Source organism: Sminthopsis crassicaudata, chromosome 6 (genome assembly GCF_048593235.1).
Source record: "Sminthopsis crassicaudata isolate SCR6 chromosome 6, ASM4859323v1, whole genome shotgun sequence".
NCBI lineage: Eukaryota > Metazoa > Chordata > Mammalia > Dasyuromorphia > Dasyuridae > Sminthopsis > Sminthopsis crassicaudata.
The window spans coordinates 175,981,692-175,999,176 of record NC_133622.1 but is presented as its reverse complement, the minus strand read 5'-3'; the positions used below and the strand labels follow the sequence as shown (position 1 = coordinate 175,999,176).

At 38.0% G+C, this 17,485-nt stretch overlaps 1 protein-coding gene across 5 annotated transcripts in view; it reads right to left on the bottom strand.

Moving 5' to 3' along the window:
• The window catches only part of PDE5A (phosphodiesterase 5A), a 181,063-nt gene that overhangs the window by 118,181 nt on the left and 45,397 nt on the right, over positions 1-17,485 (bottom strand). For all 5 annotated transcript variants that reach the window (XM_074276053.1, XM_074276054.1, XM_074276050.1 and 2 more), the window contains exon 3: positions 12,455-12,544. In XM_074276053.1, the coding sequence (XP_074132154.1) occupies positions 12,455-12,544 (90 nt within the window). The remainder of the gene's footprint in view (positions 1-12,454; positions 12,545-17,485) is intronic.

Here is a 17,485-nt window from a genome sequence, read left to right as displayed (position 1 = left end):
GTATACATAGAAAAGATACCCCCTTCTTCTCCAAATCACATGACTCCCTCCCCATTGGGTTTTTGGTGTTTTGGGGGTGGGCACATCAGGCATTCTCATGCCAAGTTACTTACTAATGGGTACAGGATGCTGCAGCTGGTTCTCATCACAGCTGGCTGTAATGAGTCATCCTTACCCCATTCTACATCTCCACAGCTGCCCCAGAAGCTAAAGATATGTCACATCAGCCACTATATTCGCAACATTCATTGATGGGGATGGAGACACTCAGGGCATGTATGGCGGGAAAGGATTGGATTGTCTCTGTACTCTGCTCATCAATAATGCTCACCTCCTGTTGATTAAAATACAAATGCCTCTATATGACATTTAGAAATTTCCAGTCTGGCTCAACCTGCCTTTTCCAAATGATTTTGCATTATCCACCCCCTTACATCTATTCCACCTATAGGTTGGCTTATTTGCTATTGCCAAATCACAAGCTTTTGCACAAGCCTTTCTCTTGCCCATGATGTCCTGTTTTTCATTTCCTCCTCACAGCCGCTATGGATAAGGATAATTATGAACCGACAGGGAATAGGTCTGTGATGTCATTTGTATCAGGAATTCTTAGCTGAAGAAACTCCCTCTACCAAAGAGCTTTGGCACCATCTCAGCAATTTCTATCTTGGAGAGGCGCCCTGGACAGACTAGATCAGGGCTCACAGAATGAGCATATGATAGATCATGGATATAAGCTCAGCCTTTCTGTTTCTTTTTTTCCTTAGTAAATTTATTTTTTAAATACACATTGCTTTATGAATCATGTTGGGAGAGAAAAATCAGAGCAAAAGGGAAAAATCATAGGAGATTAAAAAAAAACAGAAAAAAGAAGTGATCATAGCATATGTTGACTAACATTCAGTTTCCTTAGTTCTTTTTCTGAATACAAATGACATTTTTTGTCCAAAGTCTATTTGGGATTGCTTTGGATCACTGAACCACTGAGAAGAACCAAGTCTTTCATAGTTGATCATTGTACTTTATTGCTGTTATTGTATGCAATGTATTTCTAGTTCTGCTTGTTTCACTCAGCATCAGTTCATGAAAATCTTTCCAGGCCTTTCTGAAAATCAGCTTGTTCATCATTTTTTTAAAAAAACAATAGTATTTTATTATCTTCATATACCACAACTTCTTCAGCCATTCTCCAACTGATGGACATCTACTCATTTTCCAATTCTTTGCTAAAACAAAAAGAGCTGCTACAAACATTCAAGTTCTTTTCCTTCCTTTATAATTTCCTTGAAATACAGACCCAGTAATGGCACTGTGGGATCAAAGGATATGCACAGTTTTATGACCTTTGGCAGTAGTAGCAAATTGTTCTCCAGATAGCAAATTGTTCTCCAGAATGGTTCACAACTCCACCAACAATGTATTAGTGTCCTAATTTTCCCACATCCCCTCCAACATTTATCATTATCTTAGCTAATCTGAGAGGTGTGATGTGGAACCTCAACATTGTTTTAATTTGTATTTCTCTAATCAATAGTTACTTAGAGCATTTTTTCATATAACTATAGATGGCTTTAATTTCATCACATGAAAATTGTCTCTTCATATTCTTTGACCATTTATCAATTGGGGAATGACTTGAATTCTTAAAAATTTGACACAGTTCTTCATATGTTTTAGAAATGAGCTCTTTAACAGAAACAATGACTGTAAAGATTTTTTCCCAGCTTTGTACTTCTTTTTAAATCGTGTTTCTGTTCAGTTTTTTGGTGTAAAAACTTTTAAATTTAATGTTATCAAAGTAGCCCATTTTCTGGCCATTCTGTTTCTAAAGCTGTCTCTCTTTCCACTATAACACACTGCTTTGGAATGAGCCAAACACTTTACTACATGATCCTATTTTGACTTTATAATAACTCTATGAAGAAGATGCAGCAGGTAATAACATCACTCAGATAGTCAACAAGCATTTATTAGATACTTACCATATATGCCAGGAACTATGCTGAGTGCTGGGAATACAAAGAAAGGCAAAAACATAGTTTCTGGTTTCAAGATGGTATTAAGTTATAATTATTCCTGTTTTACAGATGAGAAAACTGATATTAATCAAAAGAAAACTGATAATAATGTGGAATGACAAATATGAAAATATATTTATAATAGAATTGTACATGTTTAACATATGATGGATTACTTTGAAGAAAAATTTAGAACACAAGGTTTTGCAAGGGTGACTACTGGAAACTATCTTTGCATATATTTTGAAAATAAAAAGCTATTGTTAAAAAAAGAAAAAGAACTATATTTTCATTCTGTCTTTCTATCCCTGGATCCTTATACACTATAGATATGCTTATTGAATAGGACTCTCACCAGCCAGAAACAGAGTCAGATCATGCTCTGTAATATGCAAATACTACTAAATAAATCCAGCACTGGCCACATGGCTAACCTAAATATAATAGTTCATTAACTAGGAATAGGAACACATCGATATGCTTAGAGGCTCAGGGACAACTAATTCTAGTTCAACACTCCTTCAAAGACCTCTGAACAACACTGACAAGACGAACAGCTTTGTAAGACTTTGGAATTCAGATAAATGTAATGAAGATCCACCATTTCAGAGGATTCTTGATGAAATCTGTTCCCCACCCCTTGTCAGAGAGGTGATGGAATTGAGATGAAGAAAGAGACATACCATTTTTTGGACATGACTAACACAAGAATTTTTTTTTTGACAATGCATATTACAGAGTTGTTGTTTTTTTCTTTTTCCAATGGGAAAGGAATGGGAAAGAAAGAAAATAAATGCTTATTCATGTAAAATTTAAGTTAAGAACAAAATGAAATAATCTCAAACAGCAGAAAACTTTAAAAATTATATTTATAATGCATTCTACATATTCTGTATTATTTTTATATTATTATTTTTAGCTTAGGATGTTGATGATTTCCCTTTCCCCTGCTAGCATGGTGTAGAGAAAAGGAGGAACAACATCAAAGAATATGGCTTTGTATTGCTCAAGACCACATTTGTGGTCTTGAGCAAGTCATTTCTGCTGTCCAACTAATTGCACTAACTACCTCAGTGTCCAAATCTATAAAAGGAGGTGGTTAGGTTGGATGATTTGTACATGAAAATTCCTGAAGCCTGTTAGATGGATGTTAGGATTACAAGGTGATAACTCAGGTTGTCTAAACAATTCTCTAGCTCAGAATTCACACCGTTAGTTCAAACCTTTTAAAGGAGTGTGTACGTTTGGACTTCTGGGGGGAGTTTACATGTTTAAAGGAGTTTGCACCTTTAAAAGGAGCAAGTTCATTGGCTGTAGGAATTCTCACTAGCCCAATCTGTGCTAGGATAAAAGAGGAGGGCAGTCGGGCAAGGAGAGTCTCTAGACTGAGAGATTAAGTTTAGACAGCTGTCTGGAAGGAAAGCAGTCTGAATTGGGGAAGGACAAGAGCTGGAGGAGATTCAGAGCCAGGATTCAGGAAGAAGAAGAAGAGGCTGGCTGGAGAAGAAAACCAAGAAACCTGCTCACAGAGGAAAAGATTATACAGAAAAAAAAAACTCCTCCCAGAGAAGGATTACAATTGAGAGACTATCAGAACATTACAGATGGAATCCACAGTGACTAGGCCCAATGCAAATTCATGTTCTTTACTGCTGCCATTACTCTGCTTTCACAATTCTTTTATTAGTTTGTTTTTCTTTCTCCTGAATCCTCTTCCTAATGTCCATCCTCAGTAGATGACTTTACTTTCTACTTTATGGAAGAGGTGGAAATCTTCTCCAAAGGTTGATATCCAGATTGTCTTTGTTGTTTTCATCCATCATCAATGTCCTCCTTTGCCTTTGGTCTTAGAAAAATGTCCTCTTCTCGATTTCTAAGGATAATGTCTTCACCCATGCCACTGATTTTTGAGAAAGAGGGAGTAACCTAGATGAGGAAGGGCTGTGGATAAGTTGGACTAGCTGGGGTCTCTAAGGTTCTTTCCAATGCTAAAATTCTGAGATCCCAATCTTCCTCCTTTTTTCAGGCTATTGTCTTGGGACTTTTTCCCCTTTCTACTTTCCCAGTCTTCTTTCATTTTATACTACCTTCCTTCCTGTAGCTACATCCTTTGCCATCCCATGACCTTTTGGCACTTCCTTACATAAAATGCTCTAGCTCCTAGGTATTTTCACTGGCTGTCTCCTCACACCAGAATATCCTCATTTCTTCCTCCTTTCTGCTTCCAACTAAAATATCACTGTTCCCAGGAAACCTTTCCCAAGCCCTCTTAACTCTAGTGCCTTCACTCTGCAGGTTGTTTTCAATTTATCCTGAATGTAACTTGTCTGTACAGCATTGTTTGCATGCCATCTCCCCCAATAGATACTTCTTGAGAGAAGGGGCCATCTTTTCCATTTTGTTTTAAGTCTAGTGTTTAGAACAATGTCTGGAACATAGTAAATGCTTGACCAATGTGTAATGACTAACTTTCTCTTGCATATTCTTGTTACCTTAGGAGCAGAATACTTAGGTAAGGGAAGGCTTCAAGGATCTTGCAACATGGGAAGAAATCTGCTCATTGGTGGATAACCAGCTGGTATTCATATCCTGGGGCCCACAGATGGTGTTCTTCAAATGGGGAAGGAGAATGTCCTGAGAAAAAATGTTGTATGTGGAAATGAAGAGAATATGCGGTCCAAAGAAGAAATATTGAGGATAGGGACAGAGTGCTAACCAATTAGAATGGCATATACTAGTGATTGACTTTTATTTTCCACATTTTAAAAATAATATGTTTACCTGAAATCACTAATCCCAAGGGATTTACAATATAGCGAGATTGCTATTCAACTCCTTTCAAAATAAATAAGTTTGCTTAAAACATTTTCATATGAAATAGCTTCAAAATTATAACTGTTAAGAAACTAATTCTAATGGAATGATAAAAGGTCTATTATGTTTTGGCTTCACTATTTGTGTTTGTTATGCAGACTTTGTTTTTGTTTTCCTTATTTTCCCCCCAGCTAAAGAGGGAGGTGGAAGGTGAGAGAGGATAGGGATTGGGGTTGAGAAAGAAAGAAAGAAGGGAGGAAGGAAGGAAAGAAGGAAGGAAGGGAATAAGGAAGGAAGGAAGGGGGAAGGGAAAGAATAGAAATAAAAAAGAGAGAAAGATGCTGATGTTGATGATGTCTAGAATGCATATGACAATTTAATGGATCCTCACTATAACTTTATTAGGTAGATATCATTAATTTCCCATTTTATAGACGAGCACACTTAGGTTTGGGGGAAATGAAGTGACTTGTCCAGGTTCCCATGCAAATATGAAATAGGAATTGAATTCAGGTCTTCCTGAGTGCAAGTCCAATGCCCTTTTGGTCATGTTATCTAGCTGCCTATGAGACTCATCTCTGAGGGGGTTAGATGAAATGGATTCTGGAATCTCTTCCAGTTTTGAACTGTATGATTTAAGCATAGCAGAGGTTTTAATTCTGATTACATTCCTCCCAGATTATTTAGTTTATCCTAAATGGCAGAATTAAGACCCATCCCTTCCTAGTCCTGACCATGCTGCTTCTCCTAACCTAGTTTAATATCAAATTGGCTCTTTGAGGCCTGCCAACGCCTGTTGAGATAACTAAATTCTCAAGATCTTCAGTGAACTGACAGCTAGCCACACCTACTCCTATTTTGTTCCTGGCTTGCTAATCTTACATACCAACTAAGCCCTAAAAACTATCTCCAGGGATGATGGATAGAGTGTTAAACCTGGAGTCTGGAAGACTCATCTTCCTGAATTCAAATCTGGTCCCAGCCATTTACCATCTCTGTGATCTTGGACAAGTTACTTACCCCCAAAATGGGTCATGAAGACTGAAATGGCTCGACTACCATAACAGCATTTGTATGATTGCAAAGAAAGTGGGTTGGTCAGGAGACAAGACTACTCTGCCAGTATCCTCCAAAAAATGAACATATGAAGGAAAAATATCAAGATGTTGTATAGAGGGGAAAAGGGTACAGGGGAATGAGAATTTTTTAAAGACACAAATTATGTGTCCAGCACTGTCAAGTTTATAAAAATTAATCCATTTGATCTTCATAACAATTCTGAGAGTTGCATTCTATTATAAATCCCCATTTTACAATTGAGGAAATTGAGGCAAGTAGCATTTAAATGACTTGCCCAGAGTCACAGAGCTAATAAGTGTGGTTAGAATGCTTAACTTGGAATCAGTCTTAGAGTAAGGAGGGTTAGGGTTAAAAAATCTTCAAATTTTGTCTTAGATACTTTCGAAGTGAATAAATTGAGCTGAGTCAATCGGCCTCTGTAGGCCTTAGTTTCCTCATCTGTAAAATGATGGGATTTAATTTGATGACCTTAAAGGCCCCTTTAATTTCTAAACAGGGCCAAGAGTTGTACTTTCTGGACAGACATAAATGGGCTGTGCTCTGCCTCACCGGAGGGAATAACTATACCTGGGGAAATCACAGAATCCACAGGAGGTAAGTGCTTAAGGACTGTTCTCCCTTCTGCCTCCCTCCTAACCCCTACCACAAACTAAGGATGAGTATGTCAAAGTATGCTATTGCTTTCACAATTTTAAGCTGAGCTTCTCCATAATAACTGTAATTTACATCTAGCCAACAGAAAACAGGTGTTTTCAGTCATCCCAGCCTCTGGCTGGGTGTCCCAGCTCTGTGTGGTAGGGAATGTGCACAGAGCTTCCATTGTTCCTTCAAGCCCTCTCCTCCTCCTTCTCTGAAAAGGATTATACAAGATTGCCTTGCTCTGTGAGTGACAAAGAAAGGGCCCCAAACAAGAACCAATGTCTTCAGGGTCACTGCAGAAGAGTCTCTATGAAAAAAAATAATTAAAAAAACACCCAAGCATTCATCTCTGACATTTTCACAAATTAAGCTATACTTTAAGGGCATTCAGTGTTTTAGAAATAGGTCACCTGAATCCACAGGAAGAAAACTGAAAATCATGGCATTTCCTTCCCAAAATATGAATCTAATCTGGCAAGAGAAATAGCCCAGCTTGAAAAAAGAAATTGCTCCTCCACCTAAGTTCTAAAAGAAATCAGTCATCGAGTTTAGTTCAAAATGAGGCAATTCTGGAATCTCAGAGTTGGGGGACCAGCTGATCCAACTAGTTCATGAACAGGAATCCCCTTCTTTAACACCAAGAATAAGCAGTCATTTATTTAAGCTTGTGCTAAAAAATCTCCAAGATGTGAGGATTCAATGCCTCCTGAGGACATCATTTCACACTAGGGAAGTGTGAATTGTTGGGATTTTAAAAAAATCTAACTGGCTACCTACTCCATCCATCCATTCTCTTAGATCTGCTCTTAAACAATGGATCAAGGAAACCATTATGCTCTTGCTTTAAATGCTTTCATATGAGTATCACATAAAAGCCAGGATGAAAAAAAAAAAACATCCATGAATAATTTCCCTTTATTCCCTGGGCCTCTTACACTGTTTAAACATGGTTCCAGTTCTGGAACCATGACATGGTCCAACCAATTTTGCTAGTGTTACTGAATGATGTGGGGATTTGGTCTATGCCCCCGGACCAAATGCCTCTTCCTGGGCACCATTGCCCTATGATGTCAATTCATTAGAATTTAAGTTCTAAAGGGGAAGGTAACTGTATTTCCAGAACTGAGCATTAAGATTTGGCACATAATAAATATTTGTTCATTTATTCATTCATTTTGCAACCTTCACACCATACTATTGGTCCTACCCTGAGTTTCTAACCTGGAACTCCATTTCCTGCTTCAGGGCCCACACACCTGAGCGGTGATAGCTCATCACATAACCTGAACTATTTGTATCCACCCCTCCACAGACCTTTGTGAGTCAGAAGACTGGGGAAACTGGGGAGGTGCGAGTTCACCTCTCACATTGTTACATCACCAGATGTGAGCAAAGAAACTATGGTGCAGACCTGGGACAACTAGGATTAAATTTGCCTCTAAGAAGACCTTGCTGTGGGCCCCTTGGGCAGGAAAAATATAAAAATAGTTTTTCTGACTTTGGGGGGAAGTTTCTCAGACTCCCTCTTTGTGAACAGCATTCATTTGCTTTTCTCTTTTATATTGTTTGTCATCTTGAGAACCATTTTTGTGGGGAAAGGAAGATGGGGTATTTGAATATATTGTGATAGAATGATCTGTTCATTTGAACCCTTGGGTTCTGAATGACCCACATTACCAGATGTGGAATGGTGCCCAAGTCTCCACATCCTATCTTTTAGACATCTTTGTGCCAAACCAACAAATCTCTCCCTTATCCAGCTTTTGCCAATACATTCCCTCCTTACTCTAAGACCAATAATTAAATCATCACTGCCATATTTGGAAAAGACATCTTAATTATTTTCATGAAAGCCCTAATCCCCTTTCCAGTCCCTTATGAGGCCAAACCTCCTTCCTCTGATCACCTCTCCCCTACATACAAAGTCTTAACCTATTATAAAGCTCTGGGTTGGCAAGGGCCATATTTCTTTATGTCTCTCCAGCCCTTAGCTGTACCCAACACACTTATATAGTAAATGTTTCAATGTATCTATAGTTCCTTCCTTCCTTTATTCTTCTCTCCCTCCTTTCATCCTCCCTCCCTCCTTCTTTTCTTTCTCCTCTTTCTTCTTCCCTCCCTCTTTCCCTTTTCTCTCCTTCCTTCCCTCCTCTTCTTTCCCTTTCCCCTTCCTCCCTTCCTTCTCTCTGTCCTTCCTTCCTTCCTTCCTTCTTTCTTTCTTTCCTCCCTCTCTCTCTCCCTCCCTCCCTCCCTCCCTCCCTTCCTTCCTTCCTTCCTTCCTTCCTTCCTTCCTTCCTTCCTTCCTTCCTTCCTTCCTTCCTTCCTTCCTTCCTTCCTTCCTTCCTTCCTTTCTTCCTTCCTTCCTTCCTTTTCCTCCCTCAGAAATGCTAAATGGATTCCTCCTGTGGAGGAATTACACCTGGAAAAAGATTAGATCTTATTCCTAAAGAAAATTTTTTTTTTAAAATTAAAGGAAATCACAATATGCTGGAGAGAGAAGAAACCTAAAGCAGCTGATGATTTTTATGCAGCTGATCATTATTATTACTGTTGTTTTTTGTTTTTTTAAATAGAAGGTTAGGTAACTGCATCCCCTTGTCTTGGAAAATCTCTGCAGTCCATCAGATACTGGGTCACAATATCCATCACAACTTAGCAAAAAAGTTTTCCCAGAGCAGCAATTTGGAACTATGGTCCACCCAAGTCTCTTATTTGTGCATATTTCTCCAAATCAACAATAACACCACAATTTGGTCCATATTCAAAACAAAGGAAAGAATATGTATGTATCAAAATTATAGCTCCGCCTGTAGTGGCAAAGATCTGTAAACTGAGGAGGTACTTGTGTAATAGCTGGAGAATGGCAGAACAAATGTTATATTAATGTAATGTTATATTCTTGTGCTATAAGAAATGATGAAGGGGATGGTTTTCAGAGAAATCTGGGAAGACTTGTATGAACTGAAGCAAAATGAATGACAGAATCAGAACAACAATTTATATAACAACCACCACATTGTAAATGCAAACAACTTTGAAAAACTTAAGTACTGATCAACACAATGAATGGCCATTATTTCAGGGGTCCTGATGATGAGGCATACTACTCTCTTCCAGACAGGTGATGGATTCATAATGAGCCACAGATATTTTGGAATATGTCCAAATCAGGAATTTCTTTTGCTTTACTACCCTCTATCTATCTCCCTGTCTTTCTGTCTCTGTCTCTCTGTTTCTCTGTCTTTCTCTCTCTGTCTGTCTGTTTCTATCTCTGACTCTCTCTTCACAAATACACACAGGAGGGGAAGGGAAAATAAATCGTTAATTTAAAAAAAAATCTTATTTTTTTCATAAAAATAGAGGAAAGAGGTTGCATCTGTTGGTAATTTTGAAGTGCAAAACTTCCTTTAATGTTGCATCCAGAAATATCTCTGTTTCTCTCTAATCTTTTAGGTCCCTCTGAGATATGGCTTGGACTGCTTAGCTTGGTAAACAGTGGAAAAACTTCATTAAATAATTTTGAGTCCAGACCAGCTGGCTCTACTCTGGAATGGACATAACTATCATTAAGACAGTTAGGATCAGATTCTCATAGATTTAGGGTTGAAAGGGATCTCAGAAGTCATGTAAGCTAAACTTCTAATTTTATAGATGAGTTAAATAAGACCACAGGGCAGTTAGATGGCACTTCAGTGGACAGAGTACCTGAGTTCAAATTGAGCCTCAGATACTTACTAGTTGTGTGACCCTGAGCAAGTCACTTCACCTTGTTTGCCTCAATTTCCTCATCTATAAAATAAGCTGAAGAAGGAAATGGCAAACTACTTTAGTATCTTTGCCAAGAAAACCTCATTGGGTCATGAAGAATCAGATATAATTGAAAATTACTGAATATAATAACTGAGGTCCAGGGAGAGTGCCTTGCTTAGGACATGTTTACAAGTAGTATGTAAAAGTGAAATCTGAACCCGGTTCTGTGCAACACAATTTCCATGCATGGCTCTGATTTAAAATCCCCTATAAGGGTCAAAAACCTGTTTCTATCCCCAGTGACAAGTTAGTGCAAGCTAACTTGATGGACTCTGTCTTCATTCCATTTCTGACACAAGATTGTTGAATGCTGGGGCTCAATAGCATCTTAGAAGTCTGGTGCAATCCTTCATTTTACAGACAAGGAAACTGGACCCCAGGAAAGAGAAAGTGATTTGTCAAATATTACTTAGATAGTAAGTAGTATGGATGAGGCTTTGGCTTCAAATTCAAGGTTCTAAGTACTCCACTGCCCTGTTATGATGATGGACTGACAGAAGTTGCGTTAAGTCAAACAACAGCTACTCAATTAATTCTCCCTCTTTTTAAGAAAAGCTGAAGGATAGAATCTTCTTTGTCTTTGTCATGACCCATTTACCAAGAAAATACTGGAGGGATGTGCTTAGAAGATTTATATCCTAAACATATAAACAAACAACAACAACAACAAAAAAAAGCAGGTACTGTACAGGGCAAATTATTGATTTCAAGATAGAAGTTGGTCTTGCTATTTGCAACTCTAAAATTACCTCGTTACCATTATATTGGGTCAAATTATCAGGTTTTTTTTTTTAAGTGACATATGTCTTGAATAGAGGAACAGTAGAGGGGACATTAATTATAGAGTCAGAGACCCTGGTTAAAATTATCTCTAGCAGGGGGCAGCTAGGTGGCAAAGTGGATAGAGCATCATACCTGTATTCGGGAGTTCCCGAGTTCAAATCTGGTCTCAGACACTTAACACTTCCTAGCTGTGTGACCCTGGGCAAGTCACTTAACCCCAGCCTCAGGGGGGAAAAAATTATCTCTAGCACATATTACTTACATGACGTCATGTGAGTCACTTAAGCTCTTGGCACCTCAGTTTCTCCATCTGTACTAAGATGACCAAGCTAGAAAGCCTCCAGTAATGGGTACATGTCAGTCATGTAGAAGTATTCACCCTTGATCAAATACCCTTCAACCACAATACCACAAAATACAAAACCAACTCTGCTGGCTGCTTATCAGGATGTGTCCTTCCATTCCCCGATGGCCCTACTCACAGTTCTTATAACTTCCTAAACCAAAGTGTCCCTTTCTGGCTATTTCTTCCCTTTGGGAGTTTGTTTCTCCTCTTAGAAAGTATTATCCTTGAGGACAGAAGCTATATTTAATTTTTTCTTGACTAAAGTATGAACTTTTCAATAGTACAGACTTTTTACTTGTACCCAAAATTCTTAGCACAATTTGTAGTGCAAAGAAATCACTTAATAAATGCTTTTTCATTTACTCATTCCAGGATTGCAATGTTTTGCATTAACAACACCTAGCACAGTGCTTCATATAGTAGTCCCTTAATTAATGTTTGTTGGATGGGGATGGATAACTATGTTGAATCTACTCAACTACATTCTGTTTCTTTCTATCTCTCTCTGACTCTTTCTCTCTCACACATACCCCACATATACCCTGCATACCACAAATGTATGTCTAAAATTAGTCACAATTTCAAACTTTGGAGAAAAAATGATCTACCAGATCTGTTTTCTTTTTCATTTTAAATCCAGTGAAACCAGCTGAGAAGTCAGAGAAATGTCCACAAAAAAGGATTCTTTTCTAAGTGATTACATGTAGATCAGTTTGGATGAAATTAGGTTGGCTGGGGGGAAATAAGTAGCAGTGCCTCAAATCATTTCCTTAGCCAAGGTGATAACTAACAGTACCAAGAATAAATACATAAAATGATGGCAGATCTAATTATAAAGACTCACAATATCCCTGATTTGTTAATGTAATGTAGTTATTTTCCTATATTTTGACAAAATAAGAAAAAAATATCCTGTCCTTCATGAAGCAAAGCTATCAGGAAACACCTCAGATTGACAGCTCACCTCATCCCTATGGTTCTTGATTGGCATACAGAGAATACTCTGGGTCTTGTAACCTGTGATTTGGTCCACTTCCGCATTGAATCTTGGATCCTATGAAGAAAAAAGAAATTGAATTAAATAATCTGCTGATACAAGGATGGATTTCCTCTTCTGGGGTTTATGAGATTAGAAGAACTTAACCTCCTTCTTACTTCAGTAACATGACTAACGATTCTGGCACTGGAAAATGCATCAAAACCTATCAATTGATGTTGTTTTTAACAAGAAGAGACTTAAGAATTACTTTTCAATGATTTAAGAAATATAAGCAGTCATGGACAGAAACAAATGCTGACAAATATAATTTGGAAAAGTCTGAATTCATTCATCCAACTGATCCTAGGCCCAAGGACTGTTTTCAGTTTCATGCAAAATTTGGCAGTATCCAGCTGTAAGCCTTCTCAATCCACATCTACAACTAACACTCTTTACTTTTAATGCTTGGGTCAACACTCAGGAGAGAGGCAGTGTGGGGTACTAAAAATCACACTAGCACAGTGAAGACCTGGTTTCAAATTCCATTTCTGTTGCTCATTGCCTATAAGACTTTGGGCAAGACATGTCCTCTGTGTGATACCTTGGTTTCTCATTGATAAAATAAAGGGTTTGGCCTCTGAGGACCCTTCCAGAGCTCTCCACACTTAGGTACAAGTGCATACATCCCTCTGGCAGCTTCACTTTCACTCAGTGAATGTTTAAATCTCTCTTCACACTTGACTAGGGACTAACCATGTACAAGGATTTTGTCTCCTAATTCTTTTCTTCCCTTCCCAAAGAGTTTTGGAAGAGACAAAGAACAAGGTGAATTCTTAAGAGCCTCTGCTGACAGACTTGGCCATAGCAGAGAAGGCACATGACTAGAAGGAGGATCTGTACTATCATCGTATGAAAATTCAAATATTCATTCATTTTTCAATGAGTATTCATTCAGTGCCTATTAAATGCCAGGTACTGGGGATTCCCAGTCAAAAGGAAAATATTCCCTTTCCCCAAAGAACTAATATTCAATGGATGGAAGATTTTAGCTGAGGTCTGTGAACTTGTTTAATATTTTCATTACAGTATTTCATTATAATAATTAATTTCCTTTGAAATCCTTTGAATTTTATTCATATAATTAGAAATATGATTCTGAGGAGTCCATAGGCTTTGCTAGCCATCCCAAGGAGTTCAGGACATAGAAAAGGTTAAGAATCCCTAAACTAGGAAGATATAATATGTATTCAGATAATCAAGTTCACCATCTATCCCCCTTCATAAATTCAGTGGGTTCTTCCCTTCAAAGAAGCACCTTTGAAAAGTTATAAACATTCTCTGGTAGTAGGTAGTAGGATTATAGGTAGAGAACTATGAGGGACTTCAAAGGTCAGCTAGTTCAACTCCCTTTTTACAGCATAGGAAACTGAGGCCCAGGAAGGTTACATGATTTGATGGGTTGCAACTAGAAGAGCTGGGATTTCAACATTATATTTCCAATCCATTTCTCTTTCTTCTGTGCATCTAATGACCTGGAAATGTTCTGATAATTCTTTTGGAACTGCCTTCAGAGCTCACTCTTTTGAACACCCTGATACTTTCTATCCTACTTTTTTTTTTCCTCCATAGGAGTCATCAACTTGAGAGGCAGTGTGAGTGATTAGAGGGCTAGACTTGAAGTCAGAAGCCCAAGGTTCAAATTCTGTCTCAGATAAAATTTACTAGTTATGTGACTCTGGACAAATCACTTAATTTTTCTGTGCCTTAGTTCCCCATCTGAAAAATTCGGAGGTTGAATTCAATCACTGCTAAAATCACTTCTGCATCCAGATCTATGATACTGTATATGGCATTGGACAAATCACTTATCTTCTCAGTGTCTGAGTTTCCCCATCTGTAAAAGGAAAAGGTTGGAATTATTGTCTTCTAAGCTCCTTTCCAGATCTAGATCTATGAATCTATGTGATATTGGACAAGTTACTTAACCTTTCTGTGCCTTAGTTTCCCCAACTATAAAATGAAGGAATCAGCCTCAATAGTCCCCTTTTATTCTAAATGTACAAATATGCCAAGAGTAGTATCTAAGTCTTCCATTCTCTCACTACTCATTTCTCCATTGTCTCTTCAGATGTCTGTTTTTGATTTTTCATGCTTGTTCATGATTTATATATTTCATTCATGTCACTTTATTGTCATGTCTTATAGAACTATTGGAAATTCATTTGATTATTTTAATATTGAATATTCCTCCAGAAAGGTTCTACATATTTCTCCATTATGAAGTTCTAGGGCCTAATTGTCCTAGGTTCTCAGGAGCCATGTCAAGAACCCAGTGATAGACTATACCGCTGTTATCCCAGAATCATCAGGGCTAATTTGGAGAAGTCCATTTCCAATTGGCTCCTGGGTGATAAACCACTCACTAGTTACTAAGTCCTAGAAGAAAAGGGATCATCATTGATAAAAGGAGTACCTACTTATATGGAGTGAAGGCCCTCTAAGTATGGAAAGACCATATCCAAAACTTAATCGCCCTTTAAGTACAGAAGTATCTTAAGGATAAACATCAGGTTAAATTTCTGAGTTTCTGACTGCAGTATCCAGTGTAAAATGACTCACATGTTGCAAATTCAGTGGGGGAAAACACATTGGGGAAAAATTAATAATAATACTAATAGCTGACATTTCTATAACACTTTACAGATATCTCATTTTAGCCTAACAATGACCCTGCAAGTAGGTACTAAAATAGTATCTTTTACAGATGAGGGATCTAAGGCTGAGAAAGTAATTTGCAAAAGGTCCCAAAACTCGTCAGTGAGAAAAGCAAGATTTGAACCCAGCTTTAACTGGCCAGTTCTCCACCAACTATGACACATTACCTCTCCATATATACAAAGGCTTTTTTTAAATAGATAGTATTTTCAAGAGTTCTTTGAAGAGAAAACATGGTGCCATGGATAAGGTCAAGAAGACGGGTTCTATGTCCACTTAAACCATTTAGTAGTTGTATGACTCTGGCACTTAATAAAACTTGTTGACTGATTTCAACTCTTTGTTTCTTGGGCTCCTCAAATATAAAATGAAGGGGCTGGATATGATGACTCTTAAGGTCCCTTCAGTTCTAGAACTCTGATCACATTTGAAAAGTAAGAGGGAAAATTCTTAATAAAGAGATTCGACTTGAAAAAAGTTCCTACATACTGAACATATATCCTCTATTTCCTCTCTCCATTGCTCTTTTCTGGAGCACATGCTTTCCCATAATTCATTCATACACACACACACACACACACACACACACACACACACACACACACACACCTCTGGAATAATACTGGTGTCAAATTTCATAGGAGAAATGCATTTGGGGGGATGATTTTTTTCACAAAACAATTCTAAACCTTATATCAGCTTTATGGACTCAACACCAACATGTACCTACACATCCCGATTTTCTTAAGATACTTTTTATATGAAATTCTCAAATTAAAATATCAACATTTTTTAATAATTCAGCTCAACCACAAGTCACAATGTTTGAGAAAATCACTAACATTATGCCATCTATTTTTCAATCTATATGTATAGTAACTACCTGCAATCTTTACCAGATTTGGCTTTTTAAGGCCAAGAAAGACCTCAACTTTCAATGGTTTGTTATGTTAATCATTTAGATTTTCACATCAGACAATTTATGGTCTCTGCCACTTCCTGGTTCCCAAACCCCCAAAGACATTTATTTGTGTTTAAGTTCCAAGCACGGAAGAAAAATGTTTATAGGATCATGAGATCAAAACATTTTTAGAGCTTGAAGGGAACTCCAAAGTCGTGTTATCCAACCCCCTTAACTTTACCCAAGAGCCAGAAAGACTTAGGGAGGTAGTGTCTCTCTCAAGGTCAGATCAGTAATGAGGAACTGAGCCAGGATTTCTGGTTTGAAATTCTATGAGGTGTTGGGGGTGGAGGAGGAGTGGGAAGAGAAAAAGAGAGAGAGAGAGAGAGAGAGAGAGAGAGAGAGAGAGAGAGAGAGAGAGAGAGAGAGAGAGAGAGAGAGAGAGAGAGAGAGAGACTGTTTATAACATATTTCTCTTTCACTTGAGCATGGTACTGTTTAGGTCAACTTAGGATTTGCTTAGAAGCTGTTCATATAAACTACTCAAAACAACACTAATGAATCATTTCCACATTCCTTTTTAACACTGTAAGTTGATGGAAGCCATCCAGCTGAGTTTCAAATCATTGCCAGACTGTATAGTGCATCCATGGTATGGTGGCAGCAGACATCTCTACTGAGTGCACAGCCTGTGTGTTTTCCTTCAAGTTTGACTATTTATTTTATGTTTAAGAATGTGTATGCATATTCATATATATGTGTATGTGTATATAGATATATAAATGAATGTACATAGAATAAGATTGCTAAATACAGGGGATAAAAACAACAATATACACAGGAAAACAAAAAGTCCCTGGTCTCAAAGAGCTCACAGTCGTGTGTGTGTGTGTGTGTGTGTACTCTTCTGTCCTCTTAAAGCCTCCCTTAAAGGCAGCTCCCAGGCCAACCAACTCTTCCTTTCTCATAAACTACTGTACTCTTTGGACTAGGCTCCACCATACCCCTGAGTGATAGTGATGAAGTTTAGGTTTTGGGATTCCCTTTAGTAGGGAACCAAATGATAAAGTCTAGATTTAGGGAACCAAAATGAAATTAGGGTTTCTGGTAGTTAGGGAGTTAAATGATAAGGTCTAGTGGCAGGTTTGGGGTTCAGGGAACCCAATGGAGAGGTTTGGCTCCCCTGCACCCCCTTGGGATTTGGCACAAGGGAGTGAGTTTTGGGGAACTCCCTTCTGGCAATGTAGAGTTCCCTTCTGGCAGTGTAGAGGTTCTCTGTAAAGGAATTTACAGACCCGAAAACCTAGATTGATAAAGGAGGTTTATTATGGGGATTGGGAAGTATTAGAAATCCTGACAGAGAGGCATAAAGTCTTGTTAGGAAAATAGGTGAGGATAAA